The 18,932-nt window shown below is 35.7% G+C and overlaps 1 protein-coding gene across 3 annotated transcripts in view; it reads right to left on the bottom strand.

The window, feature by feature from the left end:
• Positions 1–10,355: 10,355 nt before the first annotated feature.
• The window catches only part of TBC1D15 (TBC1 domain family member 15), a 77,679-nt gene continuing 69,102 nt past the window's right edge, over positions 10,356–18,932 (bottom strand). For all 3 annotated transcript variants that reach the window (XM_043967113.1, XM_043967110.1, XM_043967111.1), the window contains 5 exons: positions 17,470–17,569; positions 16,911–17,008; positions 14,953–15,069; positions 12,435–12,521; positions 10,356–11,719 (listed from right to left, as the gene is read on the bottom strand). In XM_043967113.1, the coding sequence (XP_043823048.1) occupies positions 11,498–11,719; positions 12,435–12,521; positions 14,953–15,069; positions 16,911–17,008; positions 17,470–17,569 (624 nt within the window). In that variant the 3' untranslated portion in view covers positions 10,356–11,497. The remainder of the gene's footprint in view (positions 11,720–12,434; positions 12,522–14,952; positions 15,070–16,910; positions 17,009–17,469; positions 17,570–18,932) is intronic.

The raw sequence follows: 18,932 nt of genomic DNA, 5'->3' as shown, positions 1-18,932 counted from the left end.
TATCTGAGGCCGGATTTGAACTCAGGTCCTCCTGAATCCAGGGCCGGTGTCTATCCACTGTGCCACCTAGCTGCCCCTGAAATTAGGATTTTTTTAAAGCACCTACTATGTGCCAGGCACTGTGCTAAGTACTTTACAAATATTATTTTATTTAATCTTCATGACAACCATGGGAGTTTGGTACTATATTATTCACCTTTTACAATTGAAGAAACTGAGGAAGACAGGTTAAATGACATGTATAGGGTCACATGGCTAAAAAATATCTAAAGCTAGATTGGAATTCAGGTTTTCCTGACTCCAGGCCCATTATCTATCTACTGTACCACCTGCCTTCCTGGGTGTAGTAGATAGAATGTCATACTTTACATAACTAACTCATACAATCCTTTTGAAAACACTGTAAGTGCTACAGTTATTATTAGTATTTTGCAGAAGGAGGTAATCAAAGATGTAAATGGACCGTCTGTTGAGAAGACAAGTTCTTTTGCTCACACTCTTGGTTGTGGTACCGTCTTTAATGCTTAAAATTACACTAGCTAGGCATGATCCTCTTCCTCACTGCATTCCATGCCATTTTCACTCTAAAAGCCTAATTAATATCTTGGAAAGTAATAATCCTGTTCAGCTCTAACCCACAAAGAGTAGAGTGGGGGGAAGCTAGGCGACATAGTGGATAGAGCACTGGCCCTAGATTCAGGAGAATCTGAGTTCAAATCCAGCCTCAGACACTTGTCACTTACCAGCTGTGTGACCCTGAGCAAGTCACTTAACCCCAATTGCCTCACCAAAAAAAAAAAAGAGTAGAGTAGGGCTAATACATTCATTATAGTGGATATTCTACATCTACCAAGGTGGCTTAAGACTACATAAACTCTTTGATAGATGCATCACATTGTTGGTTCTCATTGAGTTTGCAATTAACTAAAACCCTGCAATTATTTTTCATATGCATTGCTTTTAAGTCAAGTCTCCCCTATCCTTTACTTCTGAAACTGTTTAAACTTAAATGCAGAAATTTACATGTATACCTATTATTCAATGTCATTTTGACTGATCCCATATGCCAAGACCTTTTTGAGTCTTGATTCTGTCATCCAACATATCTATCCCTTCGAGTGTTGTTATCTAAAAATCTGAAATATTTTCTCTGTCTTCATTCAAGCTATTTAAAATGTTGAACATGATAAGGCCAAGTATAGGATTCTCTGGCATGGCACTAGATCTACCTCCAAGTTGACATACTTCTTAATCAAAACTTTGGATATGGTTGTTCAGCATTCTACAGATTCACCTAACAGCACTAGCATTCAACCCACATCTTTCCATTTTTTTCTATAAAGATAACACGAAACTTTGTTAAATGCCTTGTTGAAATTAAGATATACTACCTATTCCTCTATGAATTGATATGATTAAAGAAACCCTATCAGAAAAGAAATTAAAAGTAGTTTGGCATTAAATTAAATTTAATAAAAGAATTAAAGGTAGTTCTTGGCAAACACAGTGCTAGTTCCTACTCCCCATTTTATTTTCTAAGTACTCAAACCAACTTTGTGTAACATAATTAATGTAAAAAGTCATCTATCCTGACCCTTAAAAATAGAAACCACTAAATGGATAACAAACATGAAAACAACTGGATAGTATAGATAGAGAACTAGACATGGAGTCAGGAAGATGTTCAAATCTAGTGTCAGACATTTACTAACTGTGATCTTGGGCAAGTCATGTAACCTATCTTCCTCAGTTTTCTCAACTGTCAAATGGAGATAGCAATAGCACTTACTTTGCAGGGGTTTGTGAGGTATATGAGATAATATCTGAAAAGGGCTTATCACAGTGCCTGGCACATAGTAAGTACTAATAAAGGCTTATTTTTTATTTTTATTATTATTATTATTACATGAAGGCAAAAAGTGTCTAGGAGCAAGGGGTAACAGACAGGTTCATTTGAATAAGTCAATACTTCTAGTTCAGAGGTCATATTTATTTTCAGATATTTCAATTGTTGAGTTTTAACATAATAACTCATTAATTTTGTAATCCTAAATATTTGATTTTATGCTTTTAAAAATCATTATTCTGAGAAAAGATCCATAGGCTTTACCACACTACCAAAAGAGTCCATGACACAGAAAAAGGTTAAGAACCCCTGGTCTGGTTGCAAGTATCTCTCCTACCTTTCAATCAATCAGCCAATGAATTTGCAATCATCTTATAGTACCTACTATGCACTAGCATTATATCTTACAAGTTCACTCTGAAAATAGTTTTCATATATAGATGGTCATTATTCATAATAATGATCAAGAATGAAGTTATATGAACAAGGGAAAAATTTTAAACCACATTATATAGTTTAACCAAAAATATCTTTTTCTTTCATTTCTATTGTTTACTGCTATAGGACTGGAGGACATTTTTTAAAAGCAAAGGTCAAGGGGCAGCTAGGTGGTGCAGTGGATATAAAACACCAGCCCTGGAGTCAGGAGGACCTGAGTTCAAATCCAGCCTCAAGACACTTTACACTTACCAGCTGTGTGACCCTGGGCAAGTCACTTAACGCCATGGAGGAAAGATGGAGAAAAGGATCCAGAGGGTCAAGAGTGGCACCTGGAAAGTAAAAAGGGAGTATACATGGCTAGCCTGGGAACTTCCTTTAAAATGGAAAATCTTGGAGGAACTAACCAATCAGAGGAAGGGATTGCAGAGGCAGAGAGATCTTCCACAGTGAGAAGGCTGCTGGGAAATACTGAAGAAAGAAGTACAGCTCGGGTGCAATAAAGGCATTTAACTTTTGAGCAATTATATTATTTTCACTTTACACTTTAATTCATCTATAAAATGAGGGTGACAATAGCACCTGCCTAACAGGGTTATTGTGAGGATTGAAATGAGATAATGTATGTGAAGGGCTATGAAAAGTTTATAACATTAGGTAAATATGAGCTACTATTATTATTTTTTGAGAACAAGTATTATATAAATGTTATCTATTATAATTATCCATTAATAATATTTAAATGGAAACTGCTTCAGAAATCATCAATGTATCTTACACATGGCATTGCATTAATATTTATAGTTCTTCACCCCAATTAAAAAAATAGGATCAAACAGCCAAGCAATTTATGGCTTAATTGAAGATAATGAAATTGGGCTAATGGATAGGATGAGTGACTCATTTGGAATCTCAAAGTAAATGAGGCTGAGACTAGAACCCCAGGTTACATATCAAAATCAAATTTATAGGGGGCAGCTAGGTGGCGCAGTGGATAAAGCACTGGCCCTGGATTCAGGAAGACCTGAGTTCAAATTCGGCCTCAGACACTGGACACTTACTAGCTGTGTGATCCTAGGCAAGTCACTTAACCCTCATTGCCCCGCAAAAGGAAAAAAAAAAAAAACATTTAAAAAATCAAATTTATATTGTTTAGCCATGCCATAATCAACCATGCTTCCAGAGAATCCATGGTGAAGCATGCTATGTACTTCCTGACAGAGAAGTCATGAACTCAAGGTGCTGATTGAAATGTAAACTTTTTTGGACACTGTGAAATTTGTTTTGCTTGGCTAATGCATAGCTATAACAAGGGATTTGGGGGGAGAGAAAATATATTTTTGTCATTTGAAAAATAAAATTAAAAATTTTTTAAATTATATAGATCAGGCTGGAGATCTGATTGGAAAGGAGTGACAACAAGCCATTCCAGGGCTATGTGTACAGGGCCAGAAGTGTTTCAAGAAAAAGGTCAGACAAAGCACACAGCTATGCAATAAGGCAAGATTGTGTATCATTGTGTCTGTGTGAAGGTAATCGATGCAGTTACTCCAATACTTCAAAGAATCATGATTTTATCAATGTCTATTCTCATAAATCAACTCCTTTATAACTCAGTAGATGGCCTTCCACATTGGCTGTGCCTGAAAGATTCATGACCCTGTGGCCAGCCTGGTTATGAACCTCCCCAACTTAGCTAGATGGGTCCTTAGACAAGAGACATACGATCAATTACCAAGCCCTTATCCAAAGCTTTGCTGGTGTGGTAGAGCCTATAACAGCTTCTGTTGGAACAACCATTTGCAAACCCAAGGTAACCTCCACACCACAGTGAAATATTAGAATAGAACCTTAATGGAGATTCACATCCAATCCAATCCACTATTGTGATCTAAGCAAACAATTCAGTCAACTAGTCTAACCATTTTTCCTGTTTCATATGATTTAATTGAGGGCTGTGTTGGCATTGTGTGGACATTTCATTGTTGAGTTGGCATTGTATGAGATTTCATCACAATTTACCTAAATGGGACAAAAGTTCAAAGCATCTCTCTTTAAAGGAAAAGGATCAGAAAAATTGGTATGAAAAGATGGTCCAGGTAAAGAATCTAATTCTCTCTTTTTGTCCTTAAGGGGGGGCGGGGAGGGTGTTGAAGGGGAAGGCAGGAAATAAACATTTACACAGTGTCTGCTGTGTCCCAGGCACTATGCTAAGCGTTTTTTACAAGTATTATTTCATTTGATCCTCACAACAACCTTGAAAGGTAGGTGCTTTCATCCTTTGCCCAAGGTCACACAACTGGTAAATGTCTGAGGTCAAATTTGAACTCAGGTCTTCCTGACTCCAAGCTCAGCACTCTATCCATGACACCACCAGTGCAATGACCTTTAAATTGGACTAACAGCTAGACACAAGTCAACAATTATAGATTCATAGAATCTTTGAACTCAGAAGGGTGGTAAATATCACCTAGTCCCAGGGTTGGCAAACTGCGGCTGAATCTGACCCACCACCTGATTTTGAATGGCTAAGAATAGTGGGTTTTTTTCTTTTTTTAATTCTAATTTTATTTTAAGATGCAAAATCCATTCTTAGCTCATCACTGTAAAACAAACAAACCCAGGCCATTGGCCAGATTTGGTCCAGGGATTTTGCTGACTCCTGACCTAGTCTACTGTCTTCATTTCTTGAGTGAGAAGACTGAGGACCAGAGAATTAAGTGACTTCTCCAAGTTAAATAGAGACAAAGCCAACATTAGAACCGTCTTCCTGCTCCTGAATCCACTGTTCTTGCCACATGGTATTGCTTCAAATTAAAAAGTTCCAACATGAGGATGTTCATTGAGGAATTTTAAGAATGGCTTAATAATCTTAATTTCAGGCAACACTATTGCTTTGGTCCAATTTACAGGAGGCTGGAGGGCAGTCTAGACTTCAAGGATGGGAATAGAAGTCTACCGTAAACCACTATGGTCCAGAGAGTTCCATGGTAGTGGGTACCCAAGGAAAATAAGGCCAAGATCTATCATCACAAAGAAACCTCAAGGAAACTTCAACGAGTGTCTTTAAAATGCCTATTGTGTTCAAGGTACAGCACTGGAACACAACAAAAATTAAATTGTCTGATCTCAAGGAGCTTACACTCTGCTGGTACTAAAACGGGCTCTGGTATTACCCAAAGACCTGGTATATGCCAAGTGCAATGACAATTGGGAGAGGTTGAAATCCATGAACTATTATATTCTGTGCCTCAAAGGAGCACTGAGATATCTGGAAAATTAATGCTAAGATATAGAAATCAATTTTAGCACAAAAACTCAATAGAGCAAAACTTTTATTACTTCAGTGACACTCCCTAGTGTCCAATTTGATATCCAACAATGTAAGAGATGTGAACATCTTAGCATTCAAATAAGATTATACAGAAAAAATGCATATGCAAAGAGTGCGTGTCAAAAAAAAGAATTTATGAAGTAAACTAAAGAAATTTGGCTTATTATATTTAACCTGGAGAATCTCCTCTCCTGGGGGTGCTATAAATAGGGTAGATTCCTATCTTTCTGGTGTGAATATTTGTTGCTGGCAAGTATACATAAAATAAAGACAGGAATTTCGACTAGCTTCACCAAGTTTTGTTCTTCTACCTGGCTTCATCTGCATGTCAGTCATGGAGTTGGGGTAAGGAGTTTGGGAAGGATAATGGGATAGTCCCCCAAAATGGATTCAGGGACACCAGCTCACAGAGATTGTGAATGACAAGGAACTTTCTAACTCCAAGTCAAATATTTTCCTGAGAACAAGGATATAGAGTCAGCGCCAAATCAAGACAGTCAAAAGAATAGCCTTAATCTTAAAAACCTGGGATACTGTTGGCTTTTGTTGGTTGCCTGGCTGGATGTGGTGACTTGTAGTTATGACAATGAACTAACAAGGTTCTAGCCTGTCCTTGTCAAGAAAAGGTTTTCTAGGGGCAGCTAGGTGTTGCAGTGGATAAAGCACCAGCCCTGGATTTAGGAGTACCTGAGTTCAAATCCGGCCTCAGACACTTGACACATACTAGCTGTGTGACCCTGGGCAAGTCACTTAACCTCCATTGCCCCACAAAAAAAAAAAAAAAAAGGTTTTTTAGCTACTGTAATCTAGTAGACGGTAGAAGAACAGCATATAGCCCTGAAAACCAGAGAGTAAGAAGATTGTGAGAGAGAGCAGCTTAGCAACCACATGGCCAGAAGAGATGACCACCAGGGATATAATGAACAAATATCCAATAAACAGCAGAGATGATGATTCCCAGTAAAAGTAAAAATTAAGTCAATTCTTTATTTCACAGCGCTTCATTAATTCCATTTTTAACCTGTTAATCTTCTGAAGAACTAGGGGGAAAACTCCACCTTTCTCTTTTCTGTTTCTCTTCTCCCCTTTCCTTACCCTCCCCCAAGCAGTTGCCTTTGATGGGCTTTGTGTTCACCACTTAAATACCAATGGGCATCTCTTATTGCTGTTACCAGTTTGATCCACATGGTGGATTCTTTTAATGACCTATTTCAAGCTTTGCTCAAAAGTTTTGCTTATTTATATGAGCACAAGGGAGGGGAAAACAATCCGTTAACTTCAATTTCTTAAGGACAACAGTAGAAACTAGTGCTAAAAACTAAAAGACAAATGTGCTCAATTAAAAAAACTGTTTCCCTTCGAAAAGAAGAGAGGGGAGTAGGAAGAAGCTCTAATCCATAGTATCTTGGCACAACTCTCACACAGACACTCAGAAAAGTAATCCCAAATTCTAGGCACATTATGGGTGTGCCATTCGAAATCATAGCTCATAAGCTCAATAGCTTAGGTAGCTCACACCAAATATTTCAGAGATGCATTCATCGCACCTTTACTCTCCATCCATTTCACACCTCTAAACATCATCTCCAAAACTGTTTGAAACCTTGGCCCCATAAACAGGATTTTGCAGAAGGCCTTCTCACTAGGTCTCCTGAAATGTTCTATTTGTCCCAGGGAACCCTTTCTCTTGTTAACTGACCCATACAGGAACTGATTCAGTGGTAGTTATGATTACTTAAGCATACTTTTTCTTCAAAGCCAGTTCTAGAAATATATATCAATGTATTCTTAAAAGTGGCATTTATTCACTAAAAACCATCAGCAATTTTTTTACACAATGAGCCACTAGCTTAACAAGAAATGCACTTCCATAATTTTCTCTTATGTACTTAATGTTTGTATTATTAGCATTTTGCTATAAAACATGCAGATTTTAACTGCACATAAGTTGTTTGACTTGTTTACAGACGGCTATCTGTAAGGGGTCTTAATATTCATACTTATATGCTTTATTAACATATCTCTATCCTCTTTCCTTCCAAGTGCATGACACAATAGGGTTTGATTCTAAATCCCAAGTTGCCATGCTCAGTATTATAAATTAAGCAATCTAAAAGGTGCCATAATTTTTTTCTTGCTACTGGGGAACCATTTATTGTTCACTAGCGTGAGCAAGTAATGCCCAGGAAAGACATCTTTCCCAGTACAACCTAACAACATAGCTACTGGTGACCTGGTTTCTGCAGGATCGTGCTACAATATACCCTAATTTGCTAACTACCTGTTTCCGTCCCTCAAAATAAAATCTTTTATTGAATTGTCACAGCCAAAAGGAAAGCAGTGTGGTCCAATGAAAAAGGGATGAACTTGAAATCAGAGGAAGTGGGTTCAAACCCTACAGGTAAGTAATGAACACCTTGTGCAAATCACTTAACCTAGGTTTTAGTTTATATTTAAATTAAGGGAGTTGGACTACATGGCTCCTTCCAGTTCTCAATCAGGATTTTATTATCAAAACAAGATCTAGGCAATTTAAATAGCTTTCTAATTATACTACACGAATCTTTTACTTAAAAAAAAAATACTGCTCATTGATCCTAATTGGAAAACAGTAGAACCCTCTTCTTGTCATACTTTCTATTTTCCTTGGTTGGATAACAAATGAAAAAAAGAGAGGTGAGATATCCCAAGTTATATGGTTAAGCCAGCTGATCAAATTGTTTACTTCAACATTCTTACTTAAGGACTGTCTTTTGCCTCCTTTTATCCAAAGTACTTTAGCACAGTGCCTGACAACTACTAAATAAGTGTTTGTTGACTGTATTGGGGTTAAATAGCACAAAGAAAACAGCAGGTTTACTGTAGGTTTCTTCTTAATTTTAGGTGCAACAGGTTGAAAATGATAGTACTTATCCTTTGCAAGTTTACAGGAAGTCTGGAATAATTCTAATTCTAATGTATACTTTACAGTTGTGTCCTGAGGATTAGATCTGCAAAATGCCAAATTTAACAGGGATCACCATTTTTCTAAAATCCTGTTCAAGGTTTTAGTAGCTAGTAACTTTTTGTTTTCCTGAAATCTTTTGTTAGCTTTGAATTTTATTATTTGTGATCACCCCTACACATTTTTACATTGTTTTCAATCTGCATTGAATAGGTTATTTAAAACAGGAAAAATCTGTCATGACTCAATGGGACTAGTCCCTAAGCTCTTAAAGTGAAAAAAATGTAAGATAACATAACAACATATTAACAACCGATAATTTAAGATAACATAACAATTATTAAACCATTAAAATGGGGGTCCTAAAAGAACAAAAGCACCCATGCTACTCAAGAGAACAGACTTAAAACTTTACGAAAATTCAAATTAATTAGATAGTTCCATGAGTAAAACCAATCACCTACTTTAGCTCTCTAGGATTGTTTTTCATATTTGATCTTTATTGTGGTAGCCTTTCGGCAGACTATTTCATAATACTAAAAGTCCTGTCTTCTATTGAGAATATCTTCTAATCCTTCATATCTATATGGTATTATGAGGTTTTCAAAGTGCGTTCACAAGCATCATATCATTTCAATGTCACTATAACCTGGTGAGGTAGACAAGAAAGTTGTATTCTTATTTCCTGATAAGGAGGCTGGGAGTGCGACTAACAAAAAGCCTACAGCTACATATTTAGCTAGTACTGAACTAGAAGCTAGATTTTCTAACTTCTAATCCAGGGTTCTTTTCATTTTGCCATTCAGACCCTTTTAAGTATGTGCCTATATATCACATTGTTGAAAACTGCAATTACTGACTATTCCAAAAAAATAACTCAGACTCAGGATCCACAGCTGAATTTTGTTTTGTCTGTCTATACAGTTTAGGATGTCAAAATATTTACTCTCCACTATGATTTTTGTTGTGTTGATATAGTGATATAGTCTTGGTCAGCGCCTTACTAAACAACTTTAATAACATTTTATATGAAAAAAATGACAGCATATTTAGCTAAAATGTGTTTTAACCAAAAAAAGTTTATATTTTAAAAGTGTCATTAATTTTACACAAGTTCAGCTTGCAAAGTGTATAAAGGAGTAAAAAATCAAAGTAGGTGACAAATTGCATAGGAAACTCTCTACCCACTCACCCTCTTCTGCCCTTTTCTCCAGAAAAAGCTAACATTCAGGCAGGAAGAACAAGAAGGGCATCATGATGTTCTAGTAATTTCCTGGATAACAGGAAATGAAAGACTGGAGATGTTGAGCTTTAGATCAGTTTGCTTTTTCTCTGAATAGGCTTATTCATTATTAACTGATGGAAGATAACACACATGTAATATTAAAACCTAAAATATAATGGTTCCACTGTGATGATTTTCAACATCTATTCAACTAGAGAAGAAAGTTTACTCAGCTTCTCCAACTTCCTGAAATAATCTATCTTCTGGCTCATTTTAGCACTATGTAAAAAACTTTTTCTCTTCACACTGTGAACATCAGGTTCAATAAGATGACGTGAAGGACCAGATAATGATCTCCTTCATAGTCAACACCACTGCCTGTTCTGGACCTGGTGATCAAGAAATTTATGTTATGAGAGGGCCAATTGTTTTTCTCACTTCCACAATTCATTCGAAAGATAATTTCAAGCACACAAAAGCTCAGATGTACTGAGGTCCAGCCTGGCCCCCCCTTTATTTCCCATGCTAACAAGAGACTTTCCCCTTAAGTGTGATTTAATTGAAAACGCTAAATCAACTTCAGGTTTATTTCATAATATGTACAGGAGTTAACAAATTACAATACAGTGAATCAGTTATGTTAATTCCACATAACTTTAAAAAGTCATGCAGTACATAGTGTGGGATAAACAAACAGCCTTTGTCATATACAAAAAAAATGCATTATTATGAGAAATGTGATTACTATCTTTGAGATTTTATACATATTTTGAGGTTTCCCCCCAGGAGTCCTTCATAAAAATTTAAAGAGTTTACTAATCAGTTAATGCATTATTAGGAAAGAATAAACATTATTAGTAAAGTTAGATTACCAGCAATGAATTTTAAAATTACACCAGGAACAGGATTAAATGTACTTTCATGAAATAAATCTTTAGTTAAGAAAATAGTTTTGAAAAAAGAGCTCATACTGAAGGTATGCATTAATTTTGTCAAATTAGTTTGTACAAATCAAGTCAAATTTATTGTGCTAAATAATGAAAATATGCCTATCCTTTTAATACTCATAAATAAGTGCTCATATATGTAGTATTTATATGCACAAGTGAAGAGATGTTAACATGTAAAAATATACTGTTCTTCCACTTACGGGAAAAACAGATCATTATGTGGACATCAAACTGAATTTTAAAATGTCCAATTCAAATCTACATTCAATCAGCACAAATACTTAAGGAGAATATTTTTTGTAAACAGTTAAGAAACAAATCCTTTTTTTTGTCAGATCATCTCTACTGTGAAACAAGCTACTTTTTCAACTTGGCTGCAAGCTTCAATTTTAATTCCATCAAATCCAAAAACCACCAAGACTTCTGGTAAACAAAGTGAATGATTTTAAAAGTGCATAATTTCCAACTCATCCACTTAAAATACTATGCAATTCCAGTTCATCAGCAAGAAAAGAAAATGCACTTGGCTATAAAAATATTAAGGAATGTTATTGAAAAGAAAAGGCTATTTGGTAGAAGTAACTACAAAAATAATTAGTTTAAATCTTTGTAAAGCTTTAATGCAAGAACATCACAGTACACATTCTTTCCAAAAACCTTAAAGCATAATCAACTCCAAATTATAAATATCCACCTTTCAAGTACTTGAAAAAGAATCCGCAGCAAAGTGTCTCTTAAAAAATTAAGTAAAGAAGACTGATCATGCAGGTGTTAATCTGCTGACACTTTGTGATATCCCTAACTGCCTCGTGTTGTCATCTCTGGTTCCATTGGTAGTAATTAAAGGCAAGGACCTATTCTGAAATGCAGGTGTAGAACAATTAGTCACACCAACATTTTCATCTTCCCCAGTGTCTGAATCTGGTGTTGTGACTTCACTGTTCTGGAGTCCCAAAATTTCACAGACTGCTTGAGGCAATTCCTAGGTAGAAAAAAAAATAATTAAAGTTAAGAGTCGTATGGAGAAGAAGAAAATCATAATAGCATTTTTTGTAGTATTTTAAAAAGCATATTTCATTCAAAACTACTTTGGCAGACTGTTTTATTTACCTATTAATATTGGTTTTTAGATCCTTAAGGAAATATAAGTATGACAAAACAAGAATTATCATTAGAAATACACTAGACAAAAATACCCCGCAGAATAATGACTTGGTTTGAACTCAACCTCTTGTGCATTAATTTGCTTTATAAGGGAGAAAAAAAGGAATTTTACTTTGTAAAATGGATTAAAAGTCCAATTAGTAAAACTTAACAGAAGAACCAAAAATACTATTCATTTAATTATTTCTGATCATCATCTCTATTTCTCGCTACTGAAAACGTAATAGAATGTCCTAGTCTGCATTTACTAATTCAACTGGGTAATTTATCAAGGCTTAGTTAAATTGTGTGTCCTCTCAAGTCCTCTTAAATATTTTTAGTAATGTTTGCTACATTGTCTTGGTATGCAACATTTCCTAATTGGCAAATATTTTCAATTAAGAGAGATAATCCATAATAGTAGCCAAAAAGCTAGCCTGTGCAGTCCTCGGCATTTCTAAAATTATCATTTATTTATTTTGCCTGAAGTGAGGAATAATTACTCTAGCTGCAAATATCAAATTCTTCCAATTCTTAAAATTACTGTGGCGTACCTTGCATTTGGCCATCTGTATAGATATTGCTTCTGCCTTACATAGTACGTCTTCCACATCAATTTTCATGGACAACTCATTGATATGCTAAAATACATTAATAAAATAAAATTACAATCAGAAATTAGACATATCATACTATCCTACCATAAAAATGTTTTATCGGTTCTATTTCAATGGTTATACAAACAAAAAATTCAATATTCTTTCGACCAAAATGTCGGAACTTTTTATCCTAAAGAACAGAATTTAAGTTTATGGAACAGGTTCAGTAACTAAAAGAAAACTGCTTTCATTTAAATTAATTTTATAATTCATTCTTTATTAATCTTGATTTTCTCTCCAAATATCTAAGAAAAAAAGTGATTAGTATATATTTGTTGCATTCTCTCACCTGAAAGTCTAGAACTACTGCACTGATTCAAATACAGGTTAAATTTCTAAAATAATGTATTTTTGAAATGAAAAAAGAATATGGGTAAACACTAAAAGTAATTACTTCTCATCACCATCCTGCTTTTGCAAAAAAAGAATACTTGTAGCCCCAAACTTCTAAATGGCTGACAATGGGTCACTTTCACCACTGTGAAAGCACCTCCTGCCTCCAAGGCAATCGCTTAGGTTTTAGGATTCCACTTCAAAAACCACAATGGCCAAGAAGTTTAGCTGCTCTACATTCCACTGGAGGGATGCAAACATACCAAAAAAAAAAAAAAAAAAAGAAGAGCTAGAAGGCAATAACAAATAAGAAAAGACTTCATGGAGGACCTAACAGTAAAACTAAGCCTCAAAGGATTCTGAGAGGTGGAGTCCAGGGAAAATAAAGGTCAAGTTTATGTGAAAAGCACAAAGGGGGAAGAATGCCAAAGAATGTTAATTCAACAGTCCAGTTTGGTGGGATGTACAGCACAGGTGAAGGGGAACAGCATGAAACATTTCAGACACAAAGTATCTTACTTTGACTTTACCTGACCACGCATATTTATTACAAGAGTTTTTTCCTTTTTCTTTTTAATGGGAGTAAAGGTGGGAAAGAAAATAAATGCTTATTAATTGGAAACAAAGAGAATAGTATGAAATGAGACTGGTTTAAGATAGATTCTTAAGAACCTCTCTGTCAAGCTGAGGAAATTCTATACAGAGAATTCCAAAAGCTTTAGTGCAATTTTAAGCTATTAAAGCTTAATCCAGAATGCCCTGTATCATTCTCAAGCCAATAAAGAACCAGGAAAGGTTTCTGAGGTGTGGGCCATGATTAGAACTATTAGTTAAAAGCAAATTTTCAGCTGTTACCACTCCTGTGAATGACTGAGACAGAATGAAAATGTAGCTCATAGGAGTTGGGGTTGCTCAGCTAGGAAGCCTTGTTGTTGTTTTGTTGTTGTTTGTCCTTCATTCTGGAAGAGGACCATGACTTCAGGAGGTGACGACATGACTTGTAGTGAATTGGGTTTAAGTAAGGGAGGGCTGTGCAAGGTCTCCCCCAGAGCCATCTGAGTCCAGTGGCAAGATATACATCAGGATGTCTGGAGATGGCCTGGAATATTTGAGGCAACTGGGATTAAGTGACTTGACCAGGGTCACACAGCTAGTAAGTGTGAAGTGTCTGAGGCCAAATTTGAACTCAGATCCTCCCGACTCTAGGGCCCACAGTGCTGGAGAAGCCATCAATGTGAACATTAAATATTTCCCACAAAAATGAAGGCAGGTATTGAGAAAGTCCTTGAAAAAAGGAGGAAGAGAAGCCTGGTAGAAACCAACAACAATGTTAAAGAGGGTGACACAGCAGCTTCTTGCAAAGCTTGAAAGTCCCCCCTACTTTCAGGCCTCCACCACAGCTGCTTTCCTGCTCTGTTACAGAGGTTCAGAGAGTCCGAAAAGCAGCTCCAAGATGATCTGTCTGTAAGGGGTCTCCAAGTTCCCTTCCAACTCTAAAATCCAATCATCCTAAGTGAAAAGTCAGCCATAGGAGAGAGATGTAAACTCCTCGGGGTGAAGGATTCTTGAGGACCCCTTACCACACTTGGTAGTCATCTATAGCTTTGAGGAAGTAAGGAAGATTTTGTGAGTTTTGCAGTTAGATCCCTACTGCCAATAAACTCTGGGTAACAGTGCATGTAGACAGTTATATGTATGTGGAAGTGATATGTCTTCCTTTCTTTAAAGCTCCAGAGAAGCAAAGGCATCCAACCCAGGCTCTTCCAACAGGTGCTGGAGAAGATGGAGAAACTTTGTCTACTGTTTCTGCTGGGAAAACTAGTGACGCTCTCTCTGATAAGGAGATCATAATTATCAGCTCCATTCACTTCTGCATAAGACAAATTTGGGGAAATGAATGTGCCCTAAATTTGGACCAATGGGCATATGCTGTTACTATAACTTGAAGCCATTGAAGAAATTTATTTATACTTGATTGAAAAAATGTTCTGTGTGTCAATGCAACTAAAATGAAACAAAGAAAATTCTATTAAATATTAAAAGTCAAGAATGAGTTGATCTTAAAAAAAATATCACATACCTTAAGTATTTCATTAAAACCATAATGCTTTTCTATGATTTGCTGCTTTTCAGATTCCAGAATAGCACAACAAAGAAGAAGATGGAAATTCTGACAGGGCAATTCAGTCCACATTACCTATAAAAATAAAGAAATGTTTAAATTATTCCTAAAGTTTCTAAGATACATTTCTAAAAATGTAATTCTTGGAGAAACAGTTCTATGCTTACATTAATCACAATGCTAAAGACAAGAAGATTCTCTCTGACCTAGAGTAGCTCTGTATGCTAGTAGGGAAATATAGAAAGGGCCTCTTTGTTATCAAGAAAATGAACTAAAGAAAATAATAATTCAGAAAATATCAAGCTGTAGTATTCTGAATGAGAGAGCATCCTCAAGTCATGCCACATAGCCAAGTTTGGCTACTTATTTTGCCTAATCTGTAAAACTGACATTCTTTTAAAAGTTCAAGAGATCTATAGGCGTGGCCAAGTAAAAGCTTTAAGGCTACTTTTACAAGATTTCTTCTGACTCCTCAAATTCTTAATTGTAATTATTTCCCCTAGAAGGGACAGGCTATGTCTTAGGAATGAATGTTTCATTACTACAGTTTTATAGAGGAGCAAGAATATATAGGTATAGTTGCATCACCAGAGACACCCAATCCTTGCAGAGTGGTCTGTCCAGTTAAGTACCTCGCTTCTAATGCTGAAAAGAAATTTTAAAATCCACCCCATGCAACAAAACTAGAGACAGCATGATGAGTGGGCAGTGCTGACCCTGAAGAGAGGAAAACTGAGCTAACTCCTGCCTCAGACAAACAATGACACGAGCAAATCACTAATCCTTAGTGCCACAAGCAGTTCTCTAAGAGCATAAATTACAAAAAGAGTTAATAATCTGCATCTAGAATCCTCAGAGGGAGTGGTGATAAAAGGTGAAACATACCTTAATGGGTATGTTTGACTGGCAACTCTATTGGAATATAGATAAATAATACTATAAGGAAGATTTAATAGCTATTTCTAATATATGGATCTTCCTTTGTATCAATAAGCCTTAATCTTTTTAAGATGATAAATCATGAAAAATAATACCAACTACAAAATATATCAATTCCATTTCTGAAATTTCATTCTAGAACAATCTGAAAACTGTATAAAGCAATAAAAAAAATCTTCTCAATCTGAACCCTTCTCTTCTAGTAAGGCACAAGGACCACTAGGAAAGAGTACTTAGGAAGAATACCTATACAAATAGTTAGCATCAAAGAGAGAGTTATTAGGTGGATAGGCTTGTTTTTCTAGTCTCACAATGGACTCAATGGACTCAATGTTTCTACTTTTTGTTGAACACATCCTCTGTAACTTTTTTTGGTTTGCTTGTGTACTTAAAGATAACTTGACAATATGCCATTTGTTCAGTGTAAAAAGAGGAATGTAAACAATTTTAATCCTCGGGATTTAAAAATCTTCCTTTAAAGTATACATTCATCCAGTATATTAATCATTTGGTGTCTCCTGTTCACAGCTGAACAAGCAGCCACCTTGACTTAGTATTACTGCTATCCCATGAACTCATCTGTTTCAGAGCCTCCAAGGACTATGGAGTATAGAGTACTCTGGTCTATGCCAGATTTGCTAAAATTCTTTGTGGAACGAAACCCTTTCAAGGCACTTGTTCACAGCTTAAGCAGCTCCTGGTCAGAAGAGATGGTTCCGGGGTATGCCTGACATTACCTTCCCCTCCTCCAATCTCTGATGGATTTTTATATACTCTAGGAAACTCCAAAACATCTTGAATGACTATGAGCCTTACACTTCCATGGGTGGTTTATTGATGTAGAAGAAAGAGTGCAAATGTAAAGCCTTAATATATTCAAAACCATCAGTAAAGTCTAGTTGTATTCTACAGGACAAAGTTTATTTCTCTAAATAATTAAAGTGAAGGTTTAGTAAGTATAAAATATCACTTGTTACCTCCCATAATCGAAGGATATCTAGAAAGCTAAATTCCCTTTTGAATCTAATTAGAAGCCAGCGGAAGCAAAAATAAAGGTATCCTGAGTCTTGAGATTCTAAAAAGAAAGGAAAAAAACAGATTTTTTAAAACCAAAAATATGCTGTTGTGACATGTGTGATACTGTAAACACATTACAGAAAGCTATGTGAAACTTATATTTAGTCCAGGACATTAAAAGAGTAGTGTGCTTAAACATGTATTAGTAATTATCAAATATGAAAACTCACAGGTTAAACTACAAAGGGGAAAAAAAATCAGCCACATATTCATGTACATACATATTTATGTACATGTGTGTGAGTAATAAGTATATGTACACACACACACAAACACATTTTTATAACTGAACCATTTTCCTAGACTATAATTATTATGAATAGACCATTCAGTTTCAATCATTTCCCAAAGATCTCTGTAAAATTGTTACAGCCTTCTTTTTTTATTAGAGCTCCTTAAATCATCTTTCTGTAAACTACTCACTAAAATTAGGAATTAGTTTTGATTCATATAACATACCTAAGTAACTGCAAAATCCGCTATCCAGCAAGCGAAGTAAGGTACTTAGCTGAATTAGCTGTGTCTTCATGCCTTGCATCTGTTCTTCAAAATTCTGATGCTTTAAAAGGAAAGAATTATTATGGCTCCACAGAGGATAGAAATACTTTATACCGTCCAGATAACATCATATTATAAAAGTGTCATTTACAAATAAACATGGACTTATCATTGTTCTGTTGATATCTGGGACAAACACTTAATTCTAAAGTAAAGCCTACCAAGATGGAAAAGGTTTGGTTTGGTTGTCTAAGCAAGCCACTTTTTTCTTTTATTCTCTTCTAAAACAAAATGCAGAGACATTATCTCTGAAGTAATTCCCTTTCCATCTAAAACAAGAAATTTCATGATAAGATATGAAAAAATTGGGCAAAATAAGTATTACCAGAAATGCCTTTAAAAGGGCAATGAAATTTTACATAGGAACATGAAGGAAAACAAAATAACGGCCAAATTGTTTCCCTTCGTGCCACATCTCAATTTATAAAATGAAATCAACTTCTAACAAAGCAGTTTTCCTCATTAAACTGACACAAATGCCTGTTGATTAGGTGCATTTCTTATATTTTAACATTCCTTGGGTCCTTTGGAAGGTGTTATAATAAGATTTCATCATATAAAACTGATGTGTATGATGGGAGTATGGGGTTTCACCGTAGGCTGGCATTTAGAAAAGGAACAGGTGATCACTACAAGCGACCGTGGGACCATTAAGAACAAGACACGACTATATTCCAAAAGACAATGAACAGTTAGTTTTTAAATAAAGAAATGCAAGCCATCAACATCATATGAAAAATATGCTCCAAATCACTAATACAAGAAAGAGAAATTAAACCATCTCTGAGATTATACCTCACATAGACATCATACTGGCAAAAATGACAGAAGAGGAAAACTGGCAATTGTTGGAAGGACTCGGGGAGGATAAGCACACTAATGCACTGCTGGTAGAGTTATGAAGTCATTCAGACATTCTAGAAAAGAATTTGGACAAAAGGAAAGGTTTCAGAGAAACCTGGAGAAATCTGTATGAACTGATACTGAGTGAAGTGAAAGAGGGCCCTGGAGAGCAGTTTATATCATAAATGTCAATACAATGTCGAAACAACATGTGAAGGACTCAAGGTTCAAAAAGAGACACAGATTTTTGTTTTTTCAGACATACATTTTTGGACACAGATAATATGGGTACTGGGGGTGGTAGGGCTTAACTATGCACATCTGCTACAAGGACTTTCCTTTTTTTTTCCCCCAATGGGAAAAATTAGAGGGAGGAGGAAGGAATCAAAGGGCAGGGTAGTGATAGGGTTGGACTCCCCAACAAAAAGAAGGTCATTGAAATATTTTTTAAATGCACAGAAAGAAGGCCAAAAAGAATCTCAGAAGCAGAAGAGCGCTGAAAGTTACATGGGGAATTTTTT

Source organism: Dromiciops gliroides, chromosome 5 (genome assembly GCF_019393635.1).
Source record: "Dromiciops gliroides isolate mDroGli1 chromosome 5, mDroGli1.pri, whole genome shotgun sequence".
Lineage (NCBI taxonomy): Eukaryota > Metazoa > Chordata > Mammalia > Microbiotheria > Microbiotheriidae > Dromiciops > Dromiciops gliroides.
Note: the sequence above shows the minus strand (reverse complement) of the source record. Positions and strands in the feature narration are given on the sequence as shown.